The sequence below is a fragment of the Pagrus pagrus genome (genome assembly GCF_965226575.1).
Source record: "Pagrus pagrus genome assembly, chromosome: 15".
Classification (NCBI taxonomy): domain Eukaryota; kingdom Metazoa; phylum Chordata; class Actinopteri; order Spariformes; family Sparidae; genus Pagrus; species Pagrus pagrus.
Genome location: NC_140199.1, coordinates 7682429 through 7707135, shown reverse-complemented (window position 1 = coordinate 7707135; position 24707 = coordinate 7682429). Strand labels below are relative to the sequence as shown.

At 44.6% G+C, this 24707-nt stretch overlaps 1 protein-coding gene across 9 annotated transcripts in view; it reads right to left on the bottom strand.

Annotated features, from left to right (window-relative positions):
- Positions 1 to 78: 78 nt before the first annotated feature.
- The window catches only part of LOC311270590 (transcription factor COE3), a 94804-nt gene continuing 70175 nt past the window's right edge, over positions 79 to 24707 (bottom strand). For 6 of the 9 annotated variants that reach the window (XM_084375557.1, XM_084375555.1, XM_084375556.1 and 3 more), the window contains 8 exons: positions 21750 to 21883; positions 21504 to 21630; positions 10013 to 10101; positions 4931 to 4996; positions 4536 to 4707; positions 3958 to 4143; positions 3369 to 3536; positions 79 to 2131 (listed from right to left, as the gene is read on the bottom strand). In XM_084375557.1, the coding sequence (XP_084231683.1) occupies positions 2100 to 2131; positions 3369 to 3536; positions 3958 to 4143; positions 4536 to 4707; positions 4931 to 4996; positions 10013 to 10101; positions 21504 to 21630; positions 21750 to 21883 (974 nt within the window). In that variant the 3' untranslated portion in view covers positions 79 to 2099. The remainder of the gene's footprint in view (positions 2132 to 3368; positions 3537 to 3957; positions 4144 to 4535; positions 4708 to 4930; positions 4997 to 10012; positions 10102 to 21503; positions 21631 to 21749; positions 21884 to 24707) is intronic. The other 3 variants (XM_084375552.1, XM_084375554.1, XM_084375553.1) reach the window with 3 other exon arrangements.

Sequence of the window (24707 nt, the reverse complement as noted above, 5' to 3'; positions counted from 1 at the left end):
GATATGCTGATACAAAGACCAGTAAAGGAATATGTCACAATGTCAGAGTGCTTTGCTTGAAAGAATATGAGTTGAGAGCAGTTTTCATCTTTTATGGATGTTACACTTTTCCACAGGTTTCAAACAATTATCTCTATGGCAAAGTCTAAACACTACAACTTACAGACGAATCACAGGTTTGTCCTCAGAAGTTTCGACTGTCTCTTTTTTCTTTTCTTTTCTTTTTTTTTGTCCTGATTGTCAGTTTGTCTGCCAGCCAAACTGTACTCATAACTGAAGAAGTCCACAGTTGAGGAGCTATTGTGTTTTTACTGAAAATTTTAATAAAACATCACTTATTCATTTCTGTTTCCATTCCAAATGTTGACATTTTTAAATTTTCTTCCCTGTAAACACATGTAAGCTATGTGGCAGAGTCGTAAGTGGTGAGTAAAAATGACTTCTATACATTCTACAAAACAGAAAAAAATACAACCACAAATGGAGTGTTTTTTTTATCTCCAAGGTTGTCCCTCATGCACATTAGTCTCTATTGGATCTTAACAACTATCATATGGGTCACAAACAATTTATTTTGACAATACAACCAACAAAGTTTTCTCCAAAATGGTCTGTATAGATAATTTAAAATCAATATAAAAATAAACAATGAAGTTTGACTTCCCCTTTAAAAAATGGACAGAGAGTCTTGACGGAGTAACACAAATTTTTGAGGATACACATGAAATATATGCACATTGCATTTCATCAAATACAAAAAGAAAACAAATGAAGGCAACAGTTCTTGGCTGAATTATCTGTGCTGCATCACTATATTAAGGGCATGACGATTAATACATACATAATGAAAAGCAATATACAAAATTTCAGAGATAAATACATTATTTATAGTTGATATGTTACAAAATTTCCCTCAGTGAGCGCAAGTGTGTGTTTGAACAGAAATATGACAATGAACTACTATACTCCTACACTCTCAATGGATTTTAAACTTGTTTTTTAAGTGTTTTTTTGTTGATCTAAAAGAACATGAAAAAGACAGATGTATAAATATTTAGCACAAGTTTGGCAATATCACAATAGTCTACAATTTTTAACCACATATAAAACACATAAGGGAGTTGGAGCTAGAAGGGGGAGACTGCTCCTCATCAACAAGAAACAGACTTCACAGTAGCCTAGGAATGCATTAATATACAGTGCTAGCAAAAAAGTTGAAAAACATGGCAAAACACACTTGCTTAAAAGGAAGCTCTAGACATGGAAGTACATCATATTCATCAACAGAGCAGTGTTTTGTACACGTCAGTGTGCTTGTTGAATCAAAGAGGAATTTTTTTTTTTTTAACTTTTGAAGATGAGTTCTAGCTACAATAAATTACAAAATTTAAGTTAAAATGCAGGAATGAAACATGATACAACCTTACCCACCCAGCCCCTGTCCCTTTTTACTCGTATTTGTTGTACTTTTATGATCAATTTTTCTACATTATATATCTCATATATTTTCCAGTTGAAATTCAAACTGTCTTGGCCCCTGTGTATTTTTCTCACACATAAAAATACAAAAAGTCACATTATAAAGACACACAACTGTTGTGAATCTATTAAAAGAGAGTTGAAACAGAAAAAACAATTTTCCGAAGTTCATTGGCAAATGTACTGTACATCAGTGTTTTTTTACTTTACAACCAGATGGTGAGTCCACAGAGTCCCTTCCAGTATTGAATGTGTGGTTGATTGGACAGATCCAAGGCCGAAGCGCAACCCGACAAGGTATACAAAATAAACCCTCCGTCATCCTGTGTCCTCTTCAAGGGTGATAAAATGTGGGGCCAAAAAACAAAACAAAAAAAAAAAATCCCACAGAGAAAAAAAATATTGTTCCTCATGAAATCCTTTTTTTTCTGCAGGTTTTTGCGAAAAGTCATTTAAAAGGGAAAAAAAAAAAATCGTTCTTTTCTCTTTTTTTTCGTCTTCATCTTTAAAAACAGAACAAGCGGTTGACTATACATTACACCAGCGTTTGGCTGTGTGCTGAGGGGGTGTCCTGTGAAGTGGTAGTGTGTAGACTGGTGCTTGAGATGATGAAAGTGCATTTACATTGGAGGGACAACCAGGCCGGACATGGCTGGAAGAAACAGAGACAGGAAGAAAAAGATTAGTTTATTGGACTAAAAACAGGTTTGGATATAAAATTTTAAAATTTATTAAAAAAATCTTTGAGCATGCATGTGTGTGTATGTATGTGTATATGTGTGTGCGCATGTGTGTGCATGTGTGAGTCCAGCCATCTGATGCTGCACGAGTGCGTGAATGTAAGCCTTAATGTGCCTGTTTGCGTATGTGCCTGTGAGTGTTTGCCGTGTCCGCCGGCCTGCTGCTGCACGTCCTCCTAACGGGGGAGAGTTTGAAAACCTCCCTCCTGCTCTGACATTTCAGCCCCCAGCATGCCAGTCTTGCTATGTGTGATATTTCTCCTGGCGTTGGGGTAATGGCAAACAGTGGCCCAGACTCCCAGGAGACGCGGCCGTGGTGACGGCAGAGCAACAACACGGTCACTTCCCACAATGCCACAATGCTACAGTACTAGACTCCCCTCAGATTCCTTCTCCCGCTTCCTTCCCTCCCCTTTTCCCATCCCTTTATCCTGCGACTCTCCCCGACGCCGCACCGCTACATCGCCACATTCCCCGAGTCGTGCGTCTGCGTCATTATCTAAGAGAGATTAGGCAAGATCAAAGGTAGCTGCCGTTATTTTACCAAGACCATCTGCTGAGGATATCATTAGCAACTGTACCTCACCCTGAGAGTTTATATATTCAGTATTTTCACACGTTTTAACAATTAGGCGACTAGTGAAGTGCCGGGATGATATATTATTATATTGCTCTGAGTATATTTGTAGAGTCATGGTTGAAATGCTTTTAAGTTTGCCAGCGCAGATGATGGCAAGGCATTGCTCATTAATTTCTGCACAACATGTATTAATAAGTATGAACGTGTAGCAAGATGAACTTTAATTTCCCACTTCATTAAGCCCAATGTTATTAATCTTGGGGCACACACTACGGCTAAGCTTGTTTTCAAAGCAATCATGTTGGTCATGACACATGCACAAAACCTAATAAACATAATTACTAAAACAATTCTGGGAAGGTCTTTTCCTGCGACATCGGAGGGGATCATTTGTATGAAAGGGCAACGAGGATGTATGTTCGCGTGCGTGTTTGCGCAGTCCTGCACAGTGCTTGAATGATGTGTGTGTGTGTGTGTGAGTGCGTGTGTGTGTAAAGATCTGTGTGTGAACTGAAAAGGTGTAAATTGGCCTGTCAAAATGCATATATTTGTAATGATTAATCCCTCACCAAACCGGACAGAGGCCTGAGCAGCGGTATCTGACCAGTAGTCCGTAGGGAAGGGATGAGGGGGTGAGGGGGGCTCACCTTGCAGTCCGTTGCCGTTGGCGCTGGTGCAGGAGGGGGGTGGGGAGGCCTGGGGTCGGACCACAGGGGCGAAGGCGCTCTTTTGTTTAACTGCAGAGAGGATAGGGAGGGAAGAGAGGAAGGAGGGAGGGAGAGAGTGAGAACGTGCTGTGAGTAGTGCCGGAGAGGGAGAGGGCAGTTAAGGTAAGGCGAGGATAGTATTACTGCCAGGGGGGATACATGATCAGTACTCACAGGCCCCTACCATCAACATCTTGTCCGGTTGAACAAATACAGGTGGCATATGGTGAAATACACATAAAAATGAATATTTCTCCTACTCTGATGTGTGTTCTCCGAAGTACTAAAACTAAACAAGCCCCTGTGAATGAATAGTAATATATTATCGCCATCAATAATGTTATAACCCTGTCAGAAGTGATTCATAGAAGTGAAAACGAATGTGGGAGCTGGAATTAAATCAGCAGCAGCTTAGTGCTACTACGGCGTGCGATAGTGGCAAGCTACTCACTTCCATATGGGGAGTTGGCAGAGGATCCGTTGAGGAACCCAGGGGAGCTTGGCACTCCCAGGTTCATACCGGCATTGCCGTAGCCATTCATGCTGTTGCTGACGGTGTTGTAGCTCGACTGCTGCGGGGTGCTGCTGGAGATGTAGCCCCGGGGGGACACGCTGCTGGTGTTCCGGCTGTAGCCCACTGAACAACACGGGTGGGGAGATACAAAAGGAAATTCATTCATTTTTCTTTTATTTTTCCGTATGTACAGTATTTACCGGGGAAATGTTCACTGATTAGACTAAATGATAATGGGAATTTACTGCAGCAATCACACATTTTTATACCAGCACATACTGCAGATTAATAAGAAAAGAATTTGGCTCTTAATTAGACTCTTTAAATGCCTATATTGTGGGTGAAAACGGGGCCAGTGAATGCTGCGTTTTAATGAGTGGAATAAAAAAGTGAAATTTAACTATTTCTCATTTTCCCACAAACCCTCCTGGAATCCCCTTAAGGACCCCCGGCGGCTCCCTGGACCCCACTTTTGAGCACCACTGACTTATGGAGCCGTATCCTAAATCACATACCTTGGTCATTCCCTTGTGACTCAGACACATTGACTGCTAGCTGGCTGCTGAAGGAGTTGACTCCCATCATGCCGTGGGAGGCTGTGTTAGCGAGCGAGGGGATCTGGTTGTGGTTGCGGGGAACGCTGTACAAGGCCTCTGCGATGTCAGCTGCCCTCTTCAGAATGATCTCCTGAGAAAGCGAAGAGAAGGCAGAGGTTTTGTTATTTATGTGTGTTTTTTTTTTATAGCTGCTCTTTTGCTTTGATGCGTGCTTCTTGGCTATATGGTTTAACGCATGTAGCCTACATTGTTCCAGATATAGTGGTGAGAACACCCTTTGGTGATACTATCAGTAAATTTTCAATGGTTTTTCTCATGTAGCAAGAGGCTGAAGCAGCTGCGAGGATACGGACCTGATTGTTGTGGGGCATTCCATAGAGGGCTTCGACGAGATCAGCCGCTCTCTTCAGTAACACCTCCTGATGAGGAAAACAGGAAGAGTAAATGTTAAGACCTAGGCAGATTATGTTTGAGACCCCAGTGGTCTGCACAGCAACAAACAATATCCAAAACAACATTACACAGCGGGGTCGGGGAGCGCTTTAGAAATGTTTACATATTCAAGCGCTAAATAAAAGCCACCCTGATTTAAGAGGCACCAGTGTTGCATTTATACAGCGCTACCACTTTGCTCCTTCCAACCATGCAGAGCAGTGAATAATGTTCCCTATCTTAATTAAACTGGCATAGTCCTTTAAAAACAACACCTCACCCCTGATTCTGGGCTTCACGTTTGCTCTGGAGTTCAGCGCCGAGTCCCCTCTCTTCAGAACAATAAAGTGAATTAGCTCTGGGTTAATCTAGTTCTGTTGTAATGACATTAAGGAATTTTTCAATTAACCTCTTTGACTGGCTGTTGCAAAGGACTTCACAAATGACTTCCCATCCAGCAAGAGCTGGGTGCTTGTGCCTTGGGGACACGGATGCTCAGGATGTGGTCTTATCCATGTCTGCATGCTTGCCCCCGCTTGACAATGCGGATTAGCTGTGTTGCTTTGGCTCTTAACACTGAAAATGAGTTGGCCCCGGATCCTGTTCCCCCCACTCTGTTTCGGGCTTTCAGCAAGGTGGGGTTTGGCCCGTTTGTGTGTCTTTATCTGCTCTTTGAATTCAGCACTTACAATTAAATCCCTCTCAAGCAACCAGACTGCTCTCTTTGTTTTCTATAATACAGAAGGCAATATGCTCTATGAAAACCCTCTTCTCCTTTAGAGTGCATTTAATCTGACAAAGGCAAGTTGCAGACATGGCTGTTGCGTGTGTTTTTTAAAATGCTCGCTTGTTGTCACCTGCTGTAGAGCAGAGATTTGTCGACTGCGCTGTTAGAACCCTGGTTAAAAGCAATGCAAATCTGTCACCAGAAACATCTCAGATGGTGCTTGTTTTCTTCCCACATTCGCTGTGTTTTCTTTTGCGGGCCTCGGTAATTTGTCTGAAGTGTTCCATCACTTGGCAATAGCAGTGTGGGATTAAGACGGCAGCTGCCGTAAATGAATGTAAACACAGCCTTCGCGCCTTCAAACAGCGGCCTCCAAGACTTGGCCTGCATTTCCAAGGCACAGCGTATGTAGTGTGTACGGAGTGTGTGTATGGGCCCTTTCATCCTGAGGAGCATATCTACCACAGTCCTTGATTTATCAAGATGAATCACTGTAGAAGCCACTTCCAGCGTATGCCATGCTCTCTTATAGAAACATATCGCTTAATCCACCCCAAGTTACCGGATGGGTGGCTCTTAGAATGGGCATTTACCTCTGAAATTGGTGTGTATGCTCAACGTTGCATGCATCTAGTTTGCATACAAATAAAGAATTATGGTTGTCGTGAGGCAGGTAGACTAAATGAGAGGACCAGCTGTCTTGATGTGTTCTCATCAGGCAGAACAGATTTCTCTCTCTCTTGCTGAGTGAGATAAAGTGGTTTTCTTTCTTTTTGTCTGCAGTTAATAATTACCAATAATCTATTCTATCATATTTCAAGATCTCCTACATGGCTCTCAATTTTAAACAACAATTAAAGCAATTAAGACTGTCGCGTTCACAAGCCATGTTTCATTCTCTGTAAAACGTCCTCTCCCTCCTTGTCCATATGGTACTTTGCAGCAGTGACATAAGGACAGCTTGGAAAAAGGAGGAGAGAAAACGATATTGCCTCTCATCCTTAATCTGTCGTTTACCGCGTGGTGTCTTAACTAACCAAGCTGACTCGCAAGGCTATGCTTAAGTGGCAACCTAGTCATATCCGAGGATGATGAGAAGTGCTGCACCCAATCAAGGAAGAAGTTTGTTTTCTTCTGACGAGACGCTTTCATGCGTATCAGCTCACGCTGTGAATACGATTAACACGGAATAGTGTTCTGAGGGCATTTCCATGTAAATCTCAATACTACTCCAGCATAAGTGTAATTGGCTTTCTTGTCATGGAGACATATCAGAACACACCATGTTAAATTGAAACAATTAAAGGCCTCAAATGATTTCTGTTGTTCTGTGACAAATGCGTGACAGATTTCTGCTATTGTTTGCCTCGCTTTGCATAAAGGTCCCGTGTTCAACAACTGTTTAAATGGGGCTGTACAGATGACAGATCACCCAAGATTTAAAAGCTGTTTTCCGTTATTGCCGGGGAAAAAAAAACAAAAAAAAAAAAAACGAGAGGAAGCCATAACAAATGATGTGTTATAAAAAATATCTAACAATAAGGAGATGTGGTCTAAATCAGCCCGAATGTGATTCTTCAAGCACTAGATTAACATGAATGTTGTATTTATATTATCACAGTTAATAAAAGAGGGCCTAGGTTATGTAGCTTGGAGTGCTAATGCCATTATAAAACTGTAAGGCAATTACTCTGTTAGCTCTAGCCTGAGGTAATGAATGCATTTAGAAGCATAGGGCCATTAGATGAAGGTACTTCAAAGAGCACAGGAAGAGAGATTCATTTAAATACATGGGTAATTGCTTGACATGAACACATTTGTAATATTTTCTCCTTGTGGATTACACAAAGAATTGGAAAAGAATGGGCTTATGCTCATTTTGGGAGGAAAGAAAAGAATCCAAAGCAATCAGCTTAATAATAAAACAATATTGAGTTTCCACTTTTAATTTCATAATGAATCTAATTTGTTACAGAAGAGAGAAATTGAGTGTGATATAATGTGATATCCAGTCTATTTGTCCATTACTGCCAGAGGGCACAAAATGGTATTATAAATTGTCTTTTTTATATTATGAATAGAAAATTGTTTTATAACAAGATCTTAAAAAGGAGGGTGAATTCCAAAGTCTCTCTTCACTTAACGCGATGCCCGCAAACCAATCTCCTTTCTCATCACTTGACTGCTCACACTTATTACTTTCATATTCACCCTGGACTTTGCATTGAATTTTTATATCTCCACTCCTCCCACAGGGTCAGACTGTCATCTACGATGTTGTCTTAGAATTACGAGGTAAACTTCAATCAGAGGCAGCTTCCCCCCTTTTTTTCTCTGTGTAGCAACAATATTAGCGTGCATCCCTTGCTATCCATGAGCACTCCCATATTGGCTTTCTGTCTCCTTACAATTACCACGTGTCTTACTGGTCCCAGGGAGAAGGCTGGTGGAAATCAATATAGCGCAGTAATATTATCAACTGGAGGGTGAAGTCATGGGGGGGGGGGGGTATAGAGGCGGTGAGTGGGCTTGGTGTCGATTTGCCTTTCTGCTAATGCACACCGCGCGTCCTCCAGCTTTATCTTCTTTTTATAGAGTCTCCCTACCTCACCTGCACCCTGTAATGGCTGCTCTCTATATGCTGTTTCTGTTCTCATTCCAAATGTACATGCCAGCCTCAGCCCCGCCGCGGGCTGTTTTATTGGGAATGTGCTTTTGACCCCGAGAGCTGACCCTCAGATGGCAAGCTTAACAATGACGAATCACTTGGTGGGATCATTTACATGCCCCCTGAACCCCATATTTGGGTCCATTAGAGAGCAAATCAAATATTTATGTTGTTTATTGGAAGTGCAGGGTTTCATCTCACTCTGTGATTGTTTCATGCAAAGGCTGGGAGACCGTGCTATATTAAGTATACGCGCAGCCAGGAAACTAATCTCGGGTTCAGTGTCAAAATCTGTCTCACAAAGCAACAACGCTTTGTATGCGAGGAAAAGGAGGAAGGTTGCTCTGTAATAAAGCTTTGTTTAACGTTGTCGCGCTCTTTGTTCGAAAAAGATGTGGAATTTCGCAAAGACGCTGTGACTTTATAAAATTGAGAGAGTGTAGCGAGATTGACCAGTGATGCCTGCGGAGATGGAGGAAGCCATGTGGATATTAAAGGTAAGTGTACTTTACCTTTTGGTCTACGTTTACAGTTGAAATTAGAGTAACATTTCATGTCTGGGTGTTGTTTCCTGTCTCCACAGGGACTGAGTCTAATTGAAACACTTCATATACTGAACCTGGGACTAGCTGTGATGCTCCATTTCTCCACACCGCCTTGGTCAAACGTCTATAGCTACCACACAGTCTGTTCTTTATTAAATTGTCCGTTGGACGTTAATGATATTGCTGTGTTGCATGCTGGGATTTAATAGATAAGGTCTTTAAAGGTTTTACAGTATTATTAAAACTCTGAGGTGGCCACCGCTTTACTACATGCCAAGGGGTTTTGAATGTACTAATCAGTCATATTATTACACCTGACACATCTGGAACGTCAGTCAACGAAATTGTTACTGGCAGGGTAGCAATTAGTGAAAACACACAGATAGATTTTATCAATAGGAAATGGAAAGAATAAAAGAATCAAAGGCAAACGAAAAGAGTCAAAGAATCAAAGAGTTTCTGCAGGGGAGGAAAATAGAAGGAAAAAAAAAAATGTGTGCACCTTCATGCTCGGGTTTTTCAATATGGCAGCCTATTCATGTGCCACACCGGTGCTTCTAAAAACTGACGTGGCTTTCAGCTCCTTCACCCGGGTTCAAAAGAAAACAATAAGAAAGCCAAAGCATAATAACATGCAGTCTTTGTCTATTAGCCGCGCTAAGACGAGGGGGTTTACGGCACAGGGTTCTGTAAACAAAAGATTAAACCAAATCGAGCTGCAGAAAATGAAAGGAAAACATGAGTGGGGTAATGAGGGTGCAGACGTCGTTTCTGACCAGATTACCATCTCCACAGACTACTGGAGAGGAAAACGCCTGATTGAGCTATTTTACCACACAGAGAGTTTACGCCTCTCCCCACACACAAAACCAATACCATTACCACGCTGGTTAGTGGGTAAGCCACATATGTGGAGCAAAGCTGTCACGGTTTGGGGTCACAGTGCTCGGCGTTGATGGTAATGTTGTTTTGTTTATTTGTCACATTCAAGAGTATTAAGGCGTTGGGAGCCAGACAGCTCCGTCTCATTGCTGAGTTTTATTCCTGCAGTGCGCAGACTGACCTTTGGTAACCTCTCAGGATCGCCGGGGTGTCTGGGGATGACCTTCTGGAGCCTCTGGAAACCATAGTCGATGGTTGGCTCGTTCAGGGCTGAAAGAAAAGACGGGGGGAGATAAAAATTAGAATCATTTAGGGGCTAATTTTGCCAGAGACAGGGAGAAACTAATTGAGAAATCTGCTGGAATTTACAGTACAAAAGTCATTTCAGAATGCCTAATTTCAAAGAAACCTCAGGGGCGAGACGATGTTTTATGAAACATCACCGGCTTCGGGGAAAGCGAGCGACGGGAAAATGACACGGGCTCCTCTGACACTTGTGTCACCGAGTGTTATTCCATTAACAGCCGTGATGACCTACATCAGTCTGAGAATCCTTCAGAGGGACCCTCCCCCTTTTTATCTGCTTGAGAATATTGACTACAGCAAACTACATAGCGGGGGTCTTTTAATCTAACAGAGCTTTAATAATCTGTGAAAGGCTGTCCACACATTGATCTAGTGTAAGTTGCTGTCATTTCACCCTTCTGCACCAACTGTACTGCAACACTGGGCCCGTGAAATACGGCGGCAGATCCCATGGAGCCATTAATCTCTCCCACCCCTCAAATAGTAATCTGGGGCATGAGGCATATTGGGCGATGAATCAGAGGCACAAAGTAAATGAATCATAACCCAGACTTTGGTGAGAGCAGGGCGTTTTATGTCTGACAGTCCTAATGGGTAATTGAAGGCTTCCTTACAGCTCCGCCTGATTCTAAACAATCATGTGTACACTCATAGGCAGGACAAGGCGAGGGCGGGTGGGAGGCAGGGAGGGAGGGCAGAGGAGAGAAGGAGGGGAGGAGGGGAGGAAAGGAGCAGTGTAAAGGGGGAAGGAATGACTTAATAGAGAACATCACTTCTCAATGTAGATATCATTTTCAGGAGAGTAACTCCGCCGAGCAAGGCGCTTCATAAATCAATGGCTTTCTATGGAGACTAATAAGAGCTGCCTGCCTCTATTCATTGTTCAGCCTGTAATTTGGCCCATCACTCATTACTCAGCATGTAATTTCAGCATTAACACCGCACAGCTCGCTGAACCTGCTGAACACCAGAGAATGTGAAAGCAAGCGAACACCCCCCCCCCCACACACACACACACACACACACACACACAGACACACACACACATTGACACACGCAGAGGCAAGCAGGGCCACTGAAGCACAAGCCAGGGAGTCACGGCAGGAAAACGAACATTTAGGCTCCTCGCTCTTCCTTTTGTTCCCTTTCGTCTAAACACATGCAAGCGTGTCACACACACACACACACACACGCGTACTGTACTGTACCTACTCACGCATACGTACAGTAGTCGTGTACTAACACATGCACCACTTCTGCCAAAACCTGAATGCGGTAATTGCCAGCTCGACCGTGATCAAATGGAGCAATTATGTGTTCAAGCATGGACAATGCGGGGTGCTAATCGATAGCGAGGATCTAGCTTGCGGATACAGTGGCGTTCAGCCCTACCGGCCAGGCAGGCACACCTGAATAAACCCCACGCCACAACAACATACACTGCTGGAAATCTGATTTGACATGTCATCATGCGTCCCGAAACGACAAAGGTCCGCGTCGGAATGCGGGGGGGACGCCATCTTCTCCTTAATAAAGGATTGATCTGCCGTATTGATCGTACATGACAAGGCTGTAGCAAGGAATTTGCCCCCTTTCTTTTGTTATTTCCACCCCCTTTCTTATCTATGCACTCTGGCAAGTACATGTGTACACACACCGGCATGCATATGTGTGAGCGTGGGTGTGTGTGTGTGTGTGTCTGTGTGAGTGCACGTGCCCGGCCGAGGGAGAGCGTATGTGCACGGCAGCCCTGCCAGACCCCGCTGCTCAGTGTGATGTAAATTGTGTATGTGTAAAAAGCACTCCATAATCAGGCCATCCATCATCAGAGGCTGTCAGTGGGCTCTCTCAGGGTGATACATCACGCTCTCCTGTCCTCTGCCTCAGCTGGGGCCTACACAACCCGCCAGGCATGCTGGGAACACAGCCGGAGAGACGTACAGTACAGGACGAGACCTAGGTTGGGAGAGGTGTTCTGTTTGATGTGCCTTTGCAATGATAATGATGCCCTACTGTAAATGCAGTCCTAAGAATTATGATGAATGTGGTTTGGAGGGAAGGGTATCCTGCACCTTTAAAGAACACTTTAAAGTGGATTTTCTACGGCATATGGAGGAATTTAGATGTGTCACGCAGAACAAAAACACGTTTAATCTTAACACATGGCTCAGTGTTCCTCAGCCGCAGTCCAAGCGCCAGGCATGATCTCCGCATGTCGACATGTCGCCATCTCATCTATCATGGAGATGATCTTTGTAACAACCCCGGCGTAATGAAATTGGTGACACAGACCGCCATCTGCTATTGATTTCATGCAAATGCTTTTGACAGCTGATGGAGACTTGCATTAGCGCTAAACGGTGCTGTCAGTTGATGAGTTGACAGTTTTGTAGTCATAGCATGTACACTGGTGCAGACAGACACAGACAATGTCAATAATCCTGTAAGAGCCGCTGATGATATATACTGAGCACTTATATTGAATCTGGAGAATAAATGTGTTATGTGTGTATTCATCGCGTCGCTCCGCACATTTTTTCTCCCCGAGCAAAGATTTTCTTTCATCTGCTGAGCTTTTACAAGAGTCATTGGGGCTGCTCTTCTTACTTTTCCTTAAACCACACACATTGACAGCAGCATTTCCTCCCCCCCCCTTTTCACTCCCACCTCCTCACCCCGTGTCTTTTTTAATCTTTGGCACATTATTACGTTCCGACTTCACACTCTGTCGTAAACTTTACTCTCTTCTAAAGATACAACAGGCAAATCTGGCGATGCCCTTGCATGACTCCATGCATGCCAAAATTAGTTTGGCCCTCCTCGTCCTTCCAACACAATATGGGGATAAAGAGGGAGAGGGGGGGGGTCGAGGGTGTGGAAGGAGCGTGCCCCCCCTCCACCTCTTACCTCCCCCCGTACGGATTCTCAGTCGCTGCGAGGAAACATGAAACCCTCCACACACATCCCATAAATCCTGCACTGGGTGGGGAGTCTAGCCGAGGGGAGGAGGGACCGAGGAAGGTGGGGGGAACTGTGGGGGGGGAGGTATGATAGGGGTGGAGGGACGGGAGCGAGGAGGAGGAGGGGAGGGGAGGGGGTCGCTGGCACGTTCCAGTCACGCCCGCTTCCCGGCTCGCGGCCAATCAATACCACTTTCCTGTTTTAGAGGCGGGTAATTATGAGGTGGAGAGATTGTGTGACCTCTCACCCCTGCTGCATTACTCGCCTGATATTAAGATAAATTGCCTGATTTTGGGTAAACATATGCTGCAATTCAAACTGTCAGCACTGGTTTGCTCAGGGATAATTTGTATTGATCTCCTGGCTTCTTCCCCATTTTGCTTACTGACCTCATGGATAATTAGAGAAAAAGAGACACGGGGAGGTAAGGCAGGGCTTGCATTTGAATACTTTGCAGGAGAGATGAAGAGCAAACGGGAAGGGGGGGCGGAGGGAACATTATGGACCAATAGAATTTTCATTTTCTCTCATTTTCCGTTCTGATTTTGACAGGTTGCATATTTTGTTCAATTACAACACTTATATCTTTTTCCTCTGCTACCCTTCTGGTACATATAAAGAGATATAATTGGTCATGGATTTGTTTCCAAGGTTTGATTAGAATTTAACAGAAGTAATGAGACAACAAAGTGACAAGCAAATATTAAATTTAACAGCCTCTAACTAAAATAATTAGTGCCATATTTGAGTAAAAGAAACAGAAACGGATTTCTCGACAAAGAGAGAGACTCGCTCCCTTCTTCATGGAGGTCTGGAAGAAAAATTTCTAAGAATATTTCAGTCATTTTCTCACTCCGGAGAGCGAATGATCATGTTTCAGAATATGAAGAAATGGAATGCATGACTCGGTGTGCAGCTGCGACCATATCATTTCCAATTTTGAATATCGCGCATGCGCGCGAGCGTCCGTGGCAGGGCTTCAGTGGAAATTCCACTGCCTGGAATGTGCACTTCCCAATCTTGTTTTGATCTGACGCCTTAATCTGCCCGTCGCCTTTCATGCTACAAACACATTTTCCCTGAGAGCTCCTTTAGCCGCCCCAGCTAGCCACTTCACTTAAAATGTAGAGTGGATGGCGTGTACATGGCATCTGAGTGTGGTCTGCTGCTCCTTCTCCATGTTCTCCAGAAATAGGACACGAGTAACCGCTCTGCAGGAACTGTGTAACATGGCCGACGTTGGCAGCCAGAAGTGCTTACATGGCAATACACCACTGTGTGCCCTCGGTCTATATGGAAGTGGATTGAACACATGTATTGACTTACAGTATCGGGGTATAAACATGGGGAAATGTTTGAGCAAAGCAGTAAATTTAAGGGAAATTGTTCCTTGTTAAGTCTATGAGCCTGAATGGAGGCTCGCACAGAGTACTAGCATTCCTGCCAGCCATTACAGCTTATTACGATAACTCTATCTTTCCAGGAGATAAAAACCTAGCCTTGTTGCCATTTGCCAGCTATTACTTTCGCTAATTATACTTAACTGCTTCGAGCTTATCTCCACTCCTCCTACACCATTGAGCAGTTATTTTTTTCTTTCCCCTTAACACAAATTAGAGGTGGAGTGGGAGTTGGAAAGGGGGAGACAGATAAACAGCAGAGGCAGAAGTTCATTCAAGTGTTATTGCATTTGTGACTTGTCAAACAGTCTAACTGAAGCCTTCTAGGCACCTGCAGTCTGTTAGATGGATGCAGTTCAGGAACGGCATCAACACACATAATGACCTCGTCTCGCTCGCAGAGAGAGTGAATATCTTCTCGGTGTTACTGTGAGGAGTTAAAGTTGAATGCTGTGCATACAAAGGAGGTAAGATATTCAGAGGTCATGCTGCTCCTCCACAGTGTACATATGTTTCCAGTGTTGAGAGAGGAGAAAACACGCATGCACATGTAGAGACCATCCTCAAAAAAACCAAACCAAGCCAAATTGGAATTTTTCACAGCAAACCCACGCAAAGCAAACCTCATCTGTTTTAACACTGACCATATCATCTCCATCCACTGCAGCCAGTTATCACTGAGTGATTCCATCTCCAGCAGTCTCAAGATGAACAGGAAATTAAAATTTCAAAGATCTGCAGTTAGGATAAATCAATGGAGACAGATCAATGTTCATTGAAATTTCATGAACTTTGAGCCAATACAGATGAAAAAAACCTAGACAGTTACAGTCTCCAGCAGATATTGCTCCTGCAACAGATAAAATGTAATTAACACGGTTAAAAGGGAGCAATGTTACAGATTGCACATCCATAATTTCAGACTCCCTTCATATCGGTCGTATTATTAGAAAGGGCCAAAGACACCTGTTCAATCCTCTTAGATGACATCTAAAGTATGTGTGCCACTTCTCTAAGGACGACGGCGGACTTTCACACATTACCGGCCAACAGAAATCAAATGGGTTCCCTTCACAGCTGATTGCAAGCGCAAATTAATATTGTAAAATGAAGATCAATACATGGACGGGGCACAGATCGATGACGGCTAAATTACGGCCGCGTTTTCCCCCTCATTCAAGATGAGTTGTGTTTTCCTCTCAAAGTCAATACCGCGCTGCCTCCCTCATTCATTTCTCAATAAACTTGCCGATGAATTTCAATCAAAATGCGGCAGTGGGAGGAGGAGGGGGGGAGTTCTTTTAAAGCCCGTTGGGTGTGGATCATACTGAAAATGGGGCAAGAAGAGGAGGTAGAGAAAGGAGGAGGAGGAGGAGGAGGGGAAAGATCCTCGTCTATCAAGAGCCCCCCTCCCTGCCTCCTCCGTCTATCTTTCCTGTGGCAGAGGACTGATGCTGTGACTTAGTGAGGACAATCCATTTTAAGAGCCATTACAAAACAGACCTCTAACGATACTATGGGACAAAAAGTGGGTCCAATTAAAATTAAATCAATGAATACCATCCTTACTGCGAGAAAAAAAAAAAAAGAAACACACACCCATACTTTCATTTTTCTCTTGAAAGATACGCACAATACATTTCACAGAGCGATGTAATGGGGGGAAAATACATGCTCAACTGCAAGTACTTATTTCAATCAATTTCCCGGAGCTGGATTTCACAGGTCACTTGCTGATAACACGCTGCGGAATAATGCCACAGTGTGCTTCTCAAAGCCTACCTGACAAGCTGCCTGACAGTGGGGGAGTGCGAGCACGTGTCACGTCAGCCCTCTAATTGGACACAAGGACCTTCCTCCGTGGAACCTTGTCGCGCTCCACACAAGCTCACAAGGCCTTCAAACCAGGCCCATCTAGCTTGGCAACGAGTGTCTGCTCCACTCCTGTGGAGCTGGTGCTAAATACCAGAGTTGTAATGAGACAGGCAGGTATGGGGACATGGCTAGTGGATAACATGCTTTGACACATGCTAAAACTGTTGTGCCAACTGGTTACAACCCACTTGACTGTGGCGATGACATTTATAAATCCCTGTTTCATCCTTACGTGCTTGCAGTTCATACTGCGGGGTGATTTAAAAAAGAAAAATCAACAGATAAATTGAAAATCGTCCCAAATCTGAAATGATGTGTGAAGAAGATTTAGGGACTTTTTAAGGCACAGTGTTTTATTTCTGCCACTAGGGGTCTCTCAATCAAAACAAAACAAAAGACGTAAGAAGTCGTTGTCTTCATTGTTAAACAGCCACTATTGCTGATGAAAATCTCTCTGGCGTGACTGCGGTAGAAATGTTTACGAGCGAGATAATGTTTTATTCATGTTATGTTTAGTCTTGTTTGTTGACTTCCTTCCTCGCGCTGACTCTCCCGGAAGTCACGGCGACAGGCGACCACATGAAACGCACCGCGACTTGAGCAAAATTACGGATTTCTCTGTGTTTGAACATTGTTGGAAACGTTTAGGATAGAGTGAGTACACAGCTCAACGACATATATAACAAAGATCTAGATATTTTAATGCCGAAATGTTTCATATCTTTAGGAAAATATATCTTAAATAGCTCATAGGACCCTCTCTAGAGCCTTGGTTTGGTTTGTCAGCTCTGGGCTACTGTAGAAACACGGTGGTGCAACAATGCAGACTCTGTAGAAATGAAAGGCTCGTTCTAAGGTAAAGAGCACACAACGATTTTTAATTTCAGGTGATTACACACTCATGAAAACACAATTATGAATATTATATTGCCGTCCCTAAATCCCCTCTTAATCCTGCACACTGGACCTTTAAATATACAACACTTATACGGAGTACTTGGTGTGTCCGTCTCTAAAGCCGATCTGTTTACATACCGCCTGGAGTGCCTTTGATTATAGCATATCTTTGCTGTAGGCCACACCCCGTCACTGACCAGGAACCATCGGCACGCCAAACCCAACCCTGCAGGACAGGAAATGAAAAGGAAGCTCTCCATCTGATCAGCTTCTGAGACTGGGACTTCAAAGCGACGGCAGGGCGGAGAGGAGTGTAAGGATAGGCCCGAGTCACCAGCTTGAACGGCAACAGGGCCCTATCTGATGTGGTCCGATAAAGACGTCTGAGTTTGTTTATTTAATTTTTTCTTTCTTGAAAGGAGGGTCCGAGACTACAAAACATTTTGTGCCTCTTTCGAAGAGTGGCACAGGAAGTGAGTTTAATTTGGGACTCGAGAGCTGGATATCACTATTTATATCTCTGTTTTGCTGCACTAAGAGGTCGCCGGTTTAAATGCATGTAACTAAAAAGAAATCAAGATAGTTTTTGCAACGTTCATGAAGTAGGACATTCTAGCTGAAGCTTAATTAGGGAGACTTTACTTGTACACCTTTTCCATCCCTTACCAGGCTGACATTTCTTGATCTCGACCAGTATTGAGTGAAGCACACATGACCCTTTTGTCCTTATGTTGATGAATGACTGCCTCATACCCATTTTGTCAGATTTTGGTGCAGTGGAGTCGATAGCGTCACCTTGACGAGGGAAGTTTGTGATCCATCAGCCCTCAAGGCTGTCTGGCCTCAACTAAGGCCTGGCAAGAGCAGCTCACTGTATGGGGGCATCTGCTCCATCCAAAATCCTTCACCCAGTGTGCTGCGATCTTGTGAGGTCGAACGAGCGGCTCTTATTACTGCCGCTTTACAGTGAGGGGAGGAAGAAAAAAAAAAAAAAGAAAAAACACTTGACTTGTACTAATAGCTGAGAAGCCATGCTGGTCACCAAAGGTCTGAAGACGAAGCACCCTGTCAGTGCCCAGCTTGGGAAATTAGCAAATAATGTTCCCTTCCCCCTGACAAATGTGTGACAGCTCGCCTTCGCCAATCATTCTCGCCTAACGTTATGATGCATGTCCTGGATCCCCACTGGAGGATACAGGCGAAGTTTACTGACCCTCAATTTACCCATGACAAATGGGGTCCCGGTAAATGTGCGTTTTCTGGGGCGCGGAAGGGGTTCATTTTAAGCAATCCTGGTTATGTGGATGTCACTGATTAGGATAAATAGTGGCTGAGTGTGTTAGGACTGCTTGCAGAACCATATTACCAAGGGCCCGCATCGCTGCCCCTGGAGGGGAGCTCTCGTGGAAACTTGGCCAAGATAGAAAACCAAAAGCTCTGATGCAATTAGGAGCTTAAATTGGATAAATTGTACGCTCAAAGTTTTTATTTATGATTTACTCTTTCATACAGTGCCGTAACTACGCGGTAAAAAGGTTAAGATGCTGCAAATGGGGCTGAAAATTGAGAGTTTTTGTTCGAGAAAATATCTGATCAAATGAGCATATTTGCACTGCTTAATAAACTGGAGAGTATAATAAAGTATTGACCTCGGGTACAGCCAGGACTTTCTCCTTTTGATTTTCTACAACCTTGCTGACAGTTGGACCAATGGATAACCAATACATGGATTAGACAGAGGACAAGCCAGCGAGCTCTAAGGGACAACGTTTTGTTGGAAGGAAAAAAGTATAGACTGTATAATAGCTAATATAGCCAACATGTCATTCCTTTAAAAATGTGCCAATTAAAACACAGATATAAGCTCGTTGAAGCAGTCTGTAAACTACGGCCTACTAAAGTTTTATATAGTATGTCTGTTTGTCTCATTAGTGTTTTAAACATCCAATAGTCAATGCCAACAGGATTATTTGACATACACTACAGGGTGCTCTCTTTCTGAGAATGGATTGTGAGTTTTGGAGCCGTTCCAGGGTACTAACCCGAGTGAGGACGTGTCCCTCCGCTGTTCGAATTGGCTGCAGTCTCCTCTGTGTTGACTCTTGGTAATTTGTGATAATTTCTTAAATTGAGCGAGTTAAATCTCCACAATTAGGGTGGTGGTGCAAGAAGAGTCAACATGAAGAAGAAGAAGAAGAAGGAAAAAAAAAAAAAGTCTAAAAAGGCAGTCCTCTAAAAACCGCGCACTCGAGTCACGCTTGAAGCCACATGCTTTGATAACCAGACCTTTGATATGCACATGTTGCTCTCCAATATGACACCGGAACATTTTGTGCCTTTTAGACAGCGCTGTGTCACTACGTGCCCTTTTCAGCCCATGTAATTTGCTATTGTAACTCGAGGTCATTCCGAACCCATTTGCTCGTGTAGTGACATTTATTTTCAAGTGCTGTAACACGGAGAGAAAAGCTGTGGTTTGAAATGAGCTGTTTCGCTCTTAAATACATGATCCACTCTCTTGCACTCGACGCGTCCGCCCATTCACTTTTTAATGTCTGAGAGGAGTAGCTAACATCCTTTCACCTGGCAATTACTGTACATATGGAGTCAATGATACCTCGTTCTGGCGTTATGCATTCTGCTCTCTTTAACGGGTTCATTCTCTCAAGCGTCAACCCTCGTACAATCAGGGTGAGCCACACAGGGAATAGCACAGCGGAGGAGCCGGACCTGTCTATTGGTGACTTTCTCTTTTAATTCAGCGCACTAATCAATTGTACCACCGTTGCCTCCAGGGGTAATTGTATCTTTATACTAACTGGAAGTGAGTAGGAACCCAGGGAAGACAGAGAGGAAGAATGGGGTAGGGGGTGGGGGGGGGGGGCGGATCAACAAAGATAGAGAGTAGGGGACACGTTTCCCCAGTAAAACCTGATGGTAATCATCCCAATCCGCTTAGCCTCTGTGACTAATGGGGTCTGTTCTTAAGGGACCTGGCACTTTCACCAGGGTGCTATAGAAGCCATTAATGTCTTAACTTATACACCTTCTCAGGGCTGTGCAGTAACACATGTACACACAGACACACACTGGCGCACACACATTTTCTCGCTCGCCCCTCGCACAAACAGACACACATGCACTTACGCAGCCACACTACACTCCTGTTTCATTATCCCGGTGCCTTGTTGGCCTCTGCTCCGCTCCTGCTAGGGAGGTTAAATGCAGGAGAGCCGGGCCAGACTGCACGGTTGGAGGAGAAGGGGACGGATGGCTGGGGGTGGTAGGGGTGGTGGTGGTGGTGGTGGTTTGGGGAGCAAGAGAGAGAGAAAGGAGGAGGTGGGGGGGGACTTGATGAGAAACAGCTGCCCCAGGATGGAGGGGTCTGGATGGGGGTTTAGGAGAGAGGAGGGGAGGTGAGTGAGGGGGGGTCCGGGCCCCCACTTTGCAATTCTGCCGTGCTCAAGGCCAGGGCTGTGCTGGAGGCCTGGGGGAAGTGAGAGTGCTTTGACGCGCCCCCGTTTCATTCTGCCCATCAGAGTTAGAACAGACAGAGGCTTCCAGGTCAGACAGGCTCTGACCCCCACAACCTCTGTCTCCTCACCAATGATGACAGATAAGACCACCACTTCCTTCTGTTAGCCAAGATAATCAGATCCCTTACTTATAGTGTGACACACACACCCTTTCTCTCTCTCTCGCTCTCTCGCTCTCGTCTCTTTGCACACTTTCTCTCCAATGAATTCATATTGAACACACATGAGAATAACTTCAGACCCACTCATGCACTTAACCTGGATATTGCGTTTCTAATCTGACTCATAAAAAAATGAAACCACATTTTGCCTTACAAAATCAGCAAATTAGCAGGAAGCACTATCTGTCTCACAACAGGGCAGATAAAGAGAATTGGCAGAATGAGTTATCCTGACAGCTTGAGTTTAACAGAGCTTGGCAGCGCCCTTGTATGATGGCAGGTCAGAGGGGGATCGAGTTGCACTCGTAGGTGCCCCCTCCACGAAAAAACCTTTTCGCTAGCAGTGCAGATCTCACACATTTTAACATTCAGCGAGCGGGGCCCTGGTTAGTTCATTATTAGCGCCTGGACTTGGGGCTGAGGGCTCCATCCAGACAGAGGATGGAGGAGGAGAGGGAGGGAGGTGCAGGGGGGGGGCAGGCACAGGAGAAGCCTGGAGAAAGAGAGGGAGTGAGGAAAGGAAGGTTTTGACTTACCAGTATAGACAAATCTCCCAGGGGCACCTTTGCAGAACTGCTTGGACTTGTAGGACAGCGTGACTTCCACAACACCGGGGATGTGCCGAGGTGGAGTCTGGACGCGGATGGCGTGAGGAGTTATCAGCTGATTACAGAGGGAAAGAACAGAGATAATGAGCCCTCTGAAATAGCAAAGTCTGTACGGTTAACACAAAGTTTACTTCGAGTGGATTTTTCAATATAAAACCAGCTGAATTTCTATACCTCGCTCCATACGAGCATGGTGCCGAACACGACTTGTAGGCCATCGAAGAAGTTGTCTCCTATGATGATGACAGTGGCTCCTCCGGTGGTCCATCCCTCACTGGGGCTGATAGCCTTGATGCATGGGGTGGCTGCTTATCCAAGACAAAGAGAGAAGAGCAAATTCAGCACCCGAGCTTCAGCATTCCTGCCCATGTCTCTTTCCACAAAGACACATTACTGCATCACCTCCACGTTCAACCCTCCATGTCTCTCTCTCACAAAGACATATCATGGAAATTGCCCCCCTGGAAAAAAAAAAAAAATGATGGATTTGTCCTTTAAGGCATGAGAATCAAAATCATTTATCAGCGCGCTGGAGTGGTGTAGTTAAGCAGACCCTTCAAATGGTCCACTTCACAAAGGCTAAACGCCGGGCTCGCCAGGAAAATGATTTGATGGAGCAAATTATGTGTCAGGGCAAATGTAGCTATCAGAATTGATTAAGCATGCGCCCGCATGTACAGTAGAATTTCAGAGTTGAACACATCTTAAATGAGTCAAGAATAGAGGCTGTTAAAGTGGAAATGACAAGCTAAAGCTTTGCTGGTTCATGTTATTTCATTACCTTTGTTCTGCATATGTAGTAGTACAGTGCAGGCGCACTGAGTGTAGTTTCAGGTTTCATAACGTGAAATGCACTCATGAATTATTCAGACTGAGTTTTTTTTTTTTTTTCTTTCTTTTTGTGATCGATTCAATCCATTTCATATTGTTTATTACAATGCTTTTCATCTGGCATGACTTCTGCTACGTAGCTCTGCCATTCATCAACAGTCTGGGTTGTTATTATAATCTAATTTGAGTGATCTGGTGCCTCACATCCACTGTCATTTGATGCATTACCTTAATATGGTGTTCAGCACAACACCGTGTTTACAACAGAAATAGCATGACAGCTCGCCATAAAATAGCAATATCAAATTTAATGTATTTCCATCAATATCTTTTAATACACTATGAATTGTGCATGTTTTTTCCTGCTCCTCAAAATGTGAGCAACTATTCCGGCAAGTTCCTTTTTCTTTCTTTTTTTTTTTTTGCTTTACAAGCTCACTTCTAAACCTCTATTATCCTTTCCATCCAGTAAGTAAATCACAGTCGGCCATTGTTGTATGGATCACCTCAGACAAGACATCTCCCTTTGTTTGCCTTGCTGTTGGGTCTGTTCAGGTCATGTTTGCTCTCTCTCCCTGCCCATAAAGTGCACACACACACAGTGGTACTACAGGGAATCTGACTTTAACAGGCGCTGTTGACTTCATGCTAATCACCTCGTACAGATTTTCATTTGTGAGGCCTGGAGGAGTGACATTTGCTTTCCTTAATTGCGAAGCGGAGCGTCTGAAAGAGGACCAACCCTCTATGGGCATGCTGGGCCCCCTCTAAGGGCCTGACCTTCATCAGTGCGGACGATTACAGCAAATAATTCACCCTTCAAAATTACTGTAAACAAATTGACTTTGGGGATGAGAGAGGAGAGGGGGGGCAGGAAGGAGGAGGAGGAGGAGGAGGCAAAAAGAGGGCCTGATGGTGACGGTGACTGTTGGGGGGCAGCTGCAGCCTGAAACCTACGACAGGCGCACACAATCACGCACAAACGCACACACAAACACAGACGCACCACGTCGGAAATCCCAGTGCCCCCTCCCACACACAGAAGGACCCATGGAGAGGCAGCGACTGAGGCCCTAAGCCGTCCACCCTTCTGCCTAAAAATTTGCATATGTCTCAATGCACAGACAGAGAGGGGAGCATGTGCTGAATGGGGACCGTGGCGAAGTGGATTACACAGTCAGCGCAGGCGATCTGATGACAGACACGCACAATGCCCCCTCAGCAGATGATAGGCATCATGAGGAGTGGACGGATGAGGATGCAAAGAGCCGACCCGACGGTCTGAGTGTTGCATCACTAAGTCTTTGCAAACTTTGGGTTACAGTAGAGGAAAATCTCTCGATTTGAATTTCATATGTCGCGGCTTGTTTTATTTTTCGTACGCTGACTTGTTACCCTGGCCATTTTGTTTGTCCGCTTAAATGTATTTCAAGATCCACTCTGCTGCGAGATGACCCCAGGCAGCCGATCTGTGATCCGTCCTAATCTTTTCACTCTCTAGTGAGGGTTAGCCGTAGAGGACGTCAAAACTGATCCGAGATCTGAGCAGAGGAGGTCCCAGCTCTAGTATTGTGACACTCAAACAGGTCTGATGTGGCCCCGCGAAGCCGTCCTTTGTTCTGCCTGCTGAAATGTGTTGTAATTGTGCTGTGGGATGTCCAGATGGTCGGTTGATAGTGCAGCTGATGGGATTATACCTTTTACCTCTCCCTGGGCCATCTGTTCCCTTTGACTCTCTCTCCCTCTCTTTCTCTCTCTCTCCCTCTGCCTCCCTCTCACTCTCAACCTCTCTCTCCCTCGCACTCTCTCCTCCTCTTTCTCCTTTCCTCCTCTGCTTTTTCCCCCCTTCCTCCCTTTTCTCCCTCTCTTTCTTCCTCTTAGGCCCAGCAGTCTGGATTCACTTGTCTTTATTGCATAAACCCTAACAGCATTACAGCCACTTGGCATGCAAATGAGGCAGGCGCTGCAGGCTCTATGCTGAGTCTCCTATATTGTCTGGGGCTCTATAATGGTGGAACTGAGCTAAGGAACGTGTGTGTGTGAGAGAGAAAGCGAGTCTGTGTGTGTCGGTGCTGCGCTGTTCGTGTGTGCGTGTGGCGGGGGGGGGTGACGGTGTGTGTGTGTGAAAGACTCGGCTATTTGTGAGCGTGTTTATGCACCTTTGAGCCTGAATCTATACATGTTTGAGTGACAGGCAGCCACAAAGCACATTCGTGTCTGAATGCATAATATGCTTGTTGTGTGACAGTACACACAAGTGAACAAAAATGTCACATGGTGAGATTCAGTCTGTCATCTGCG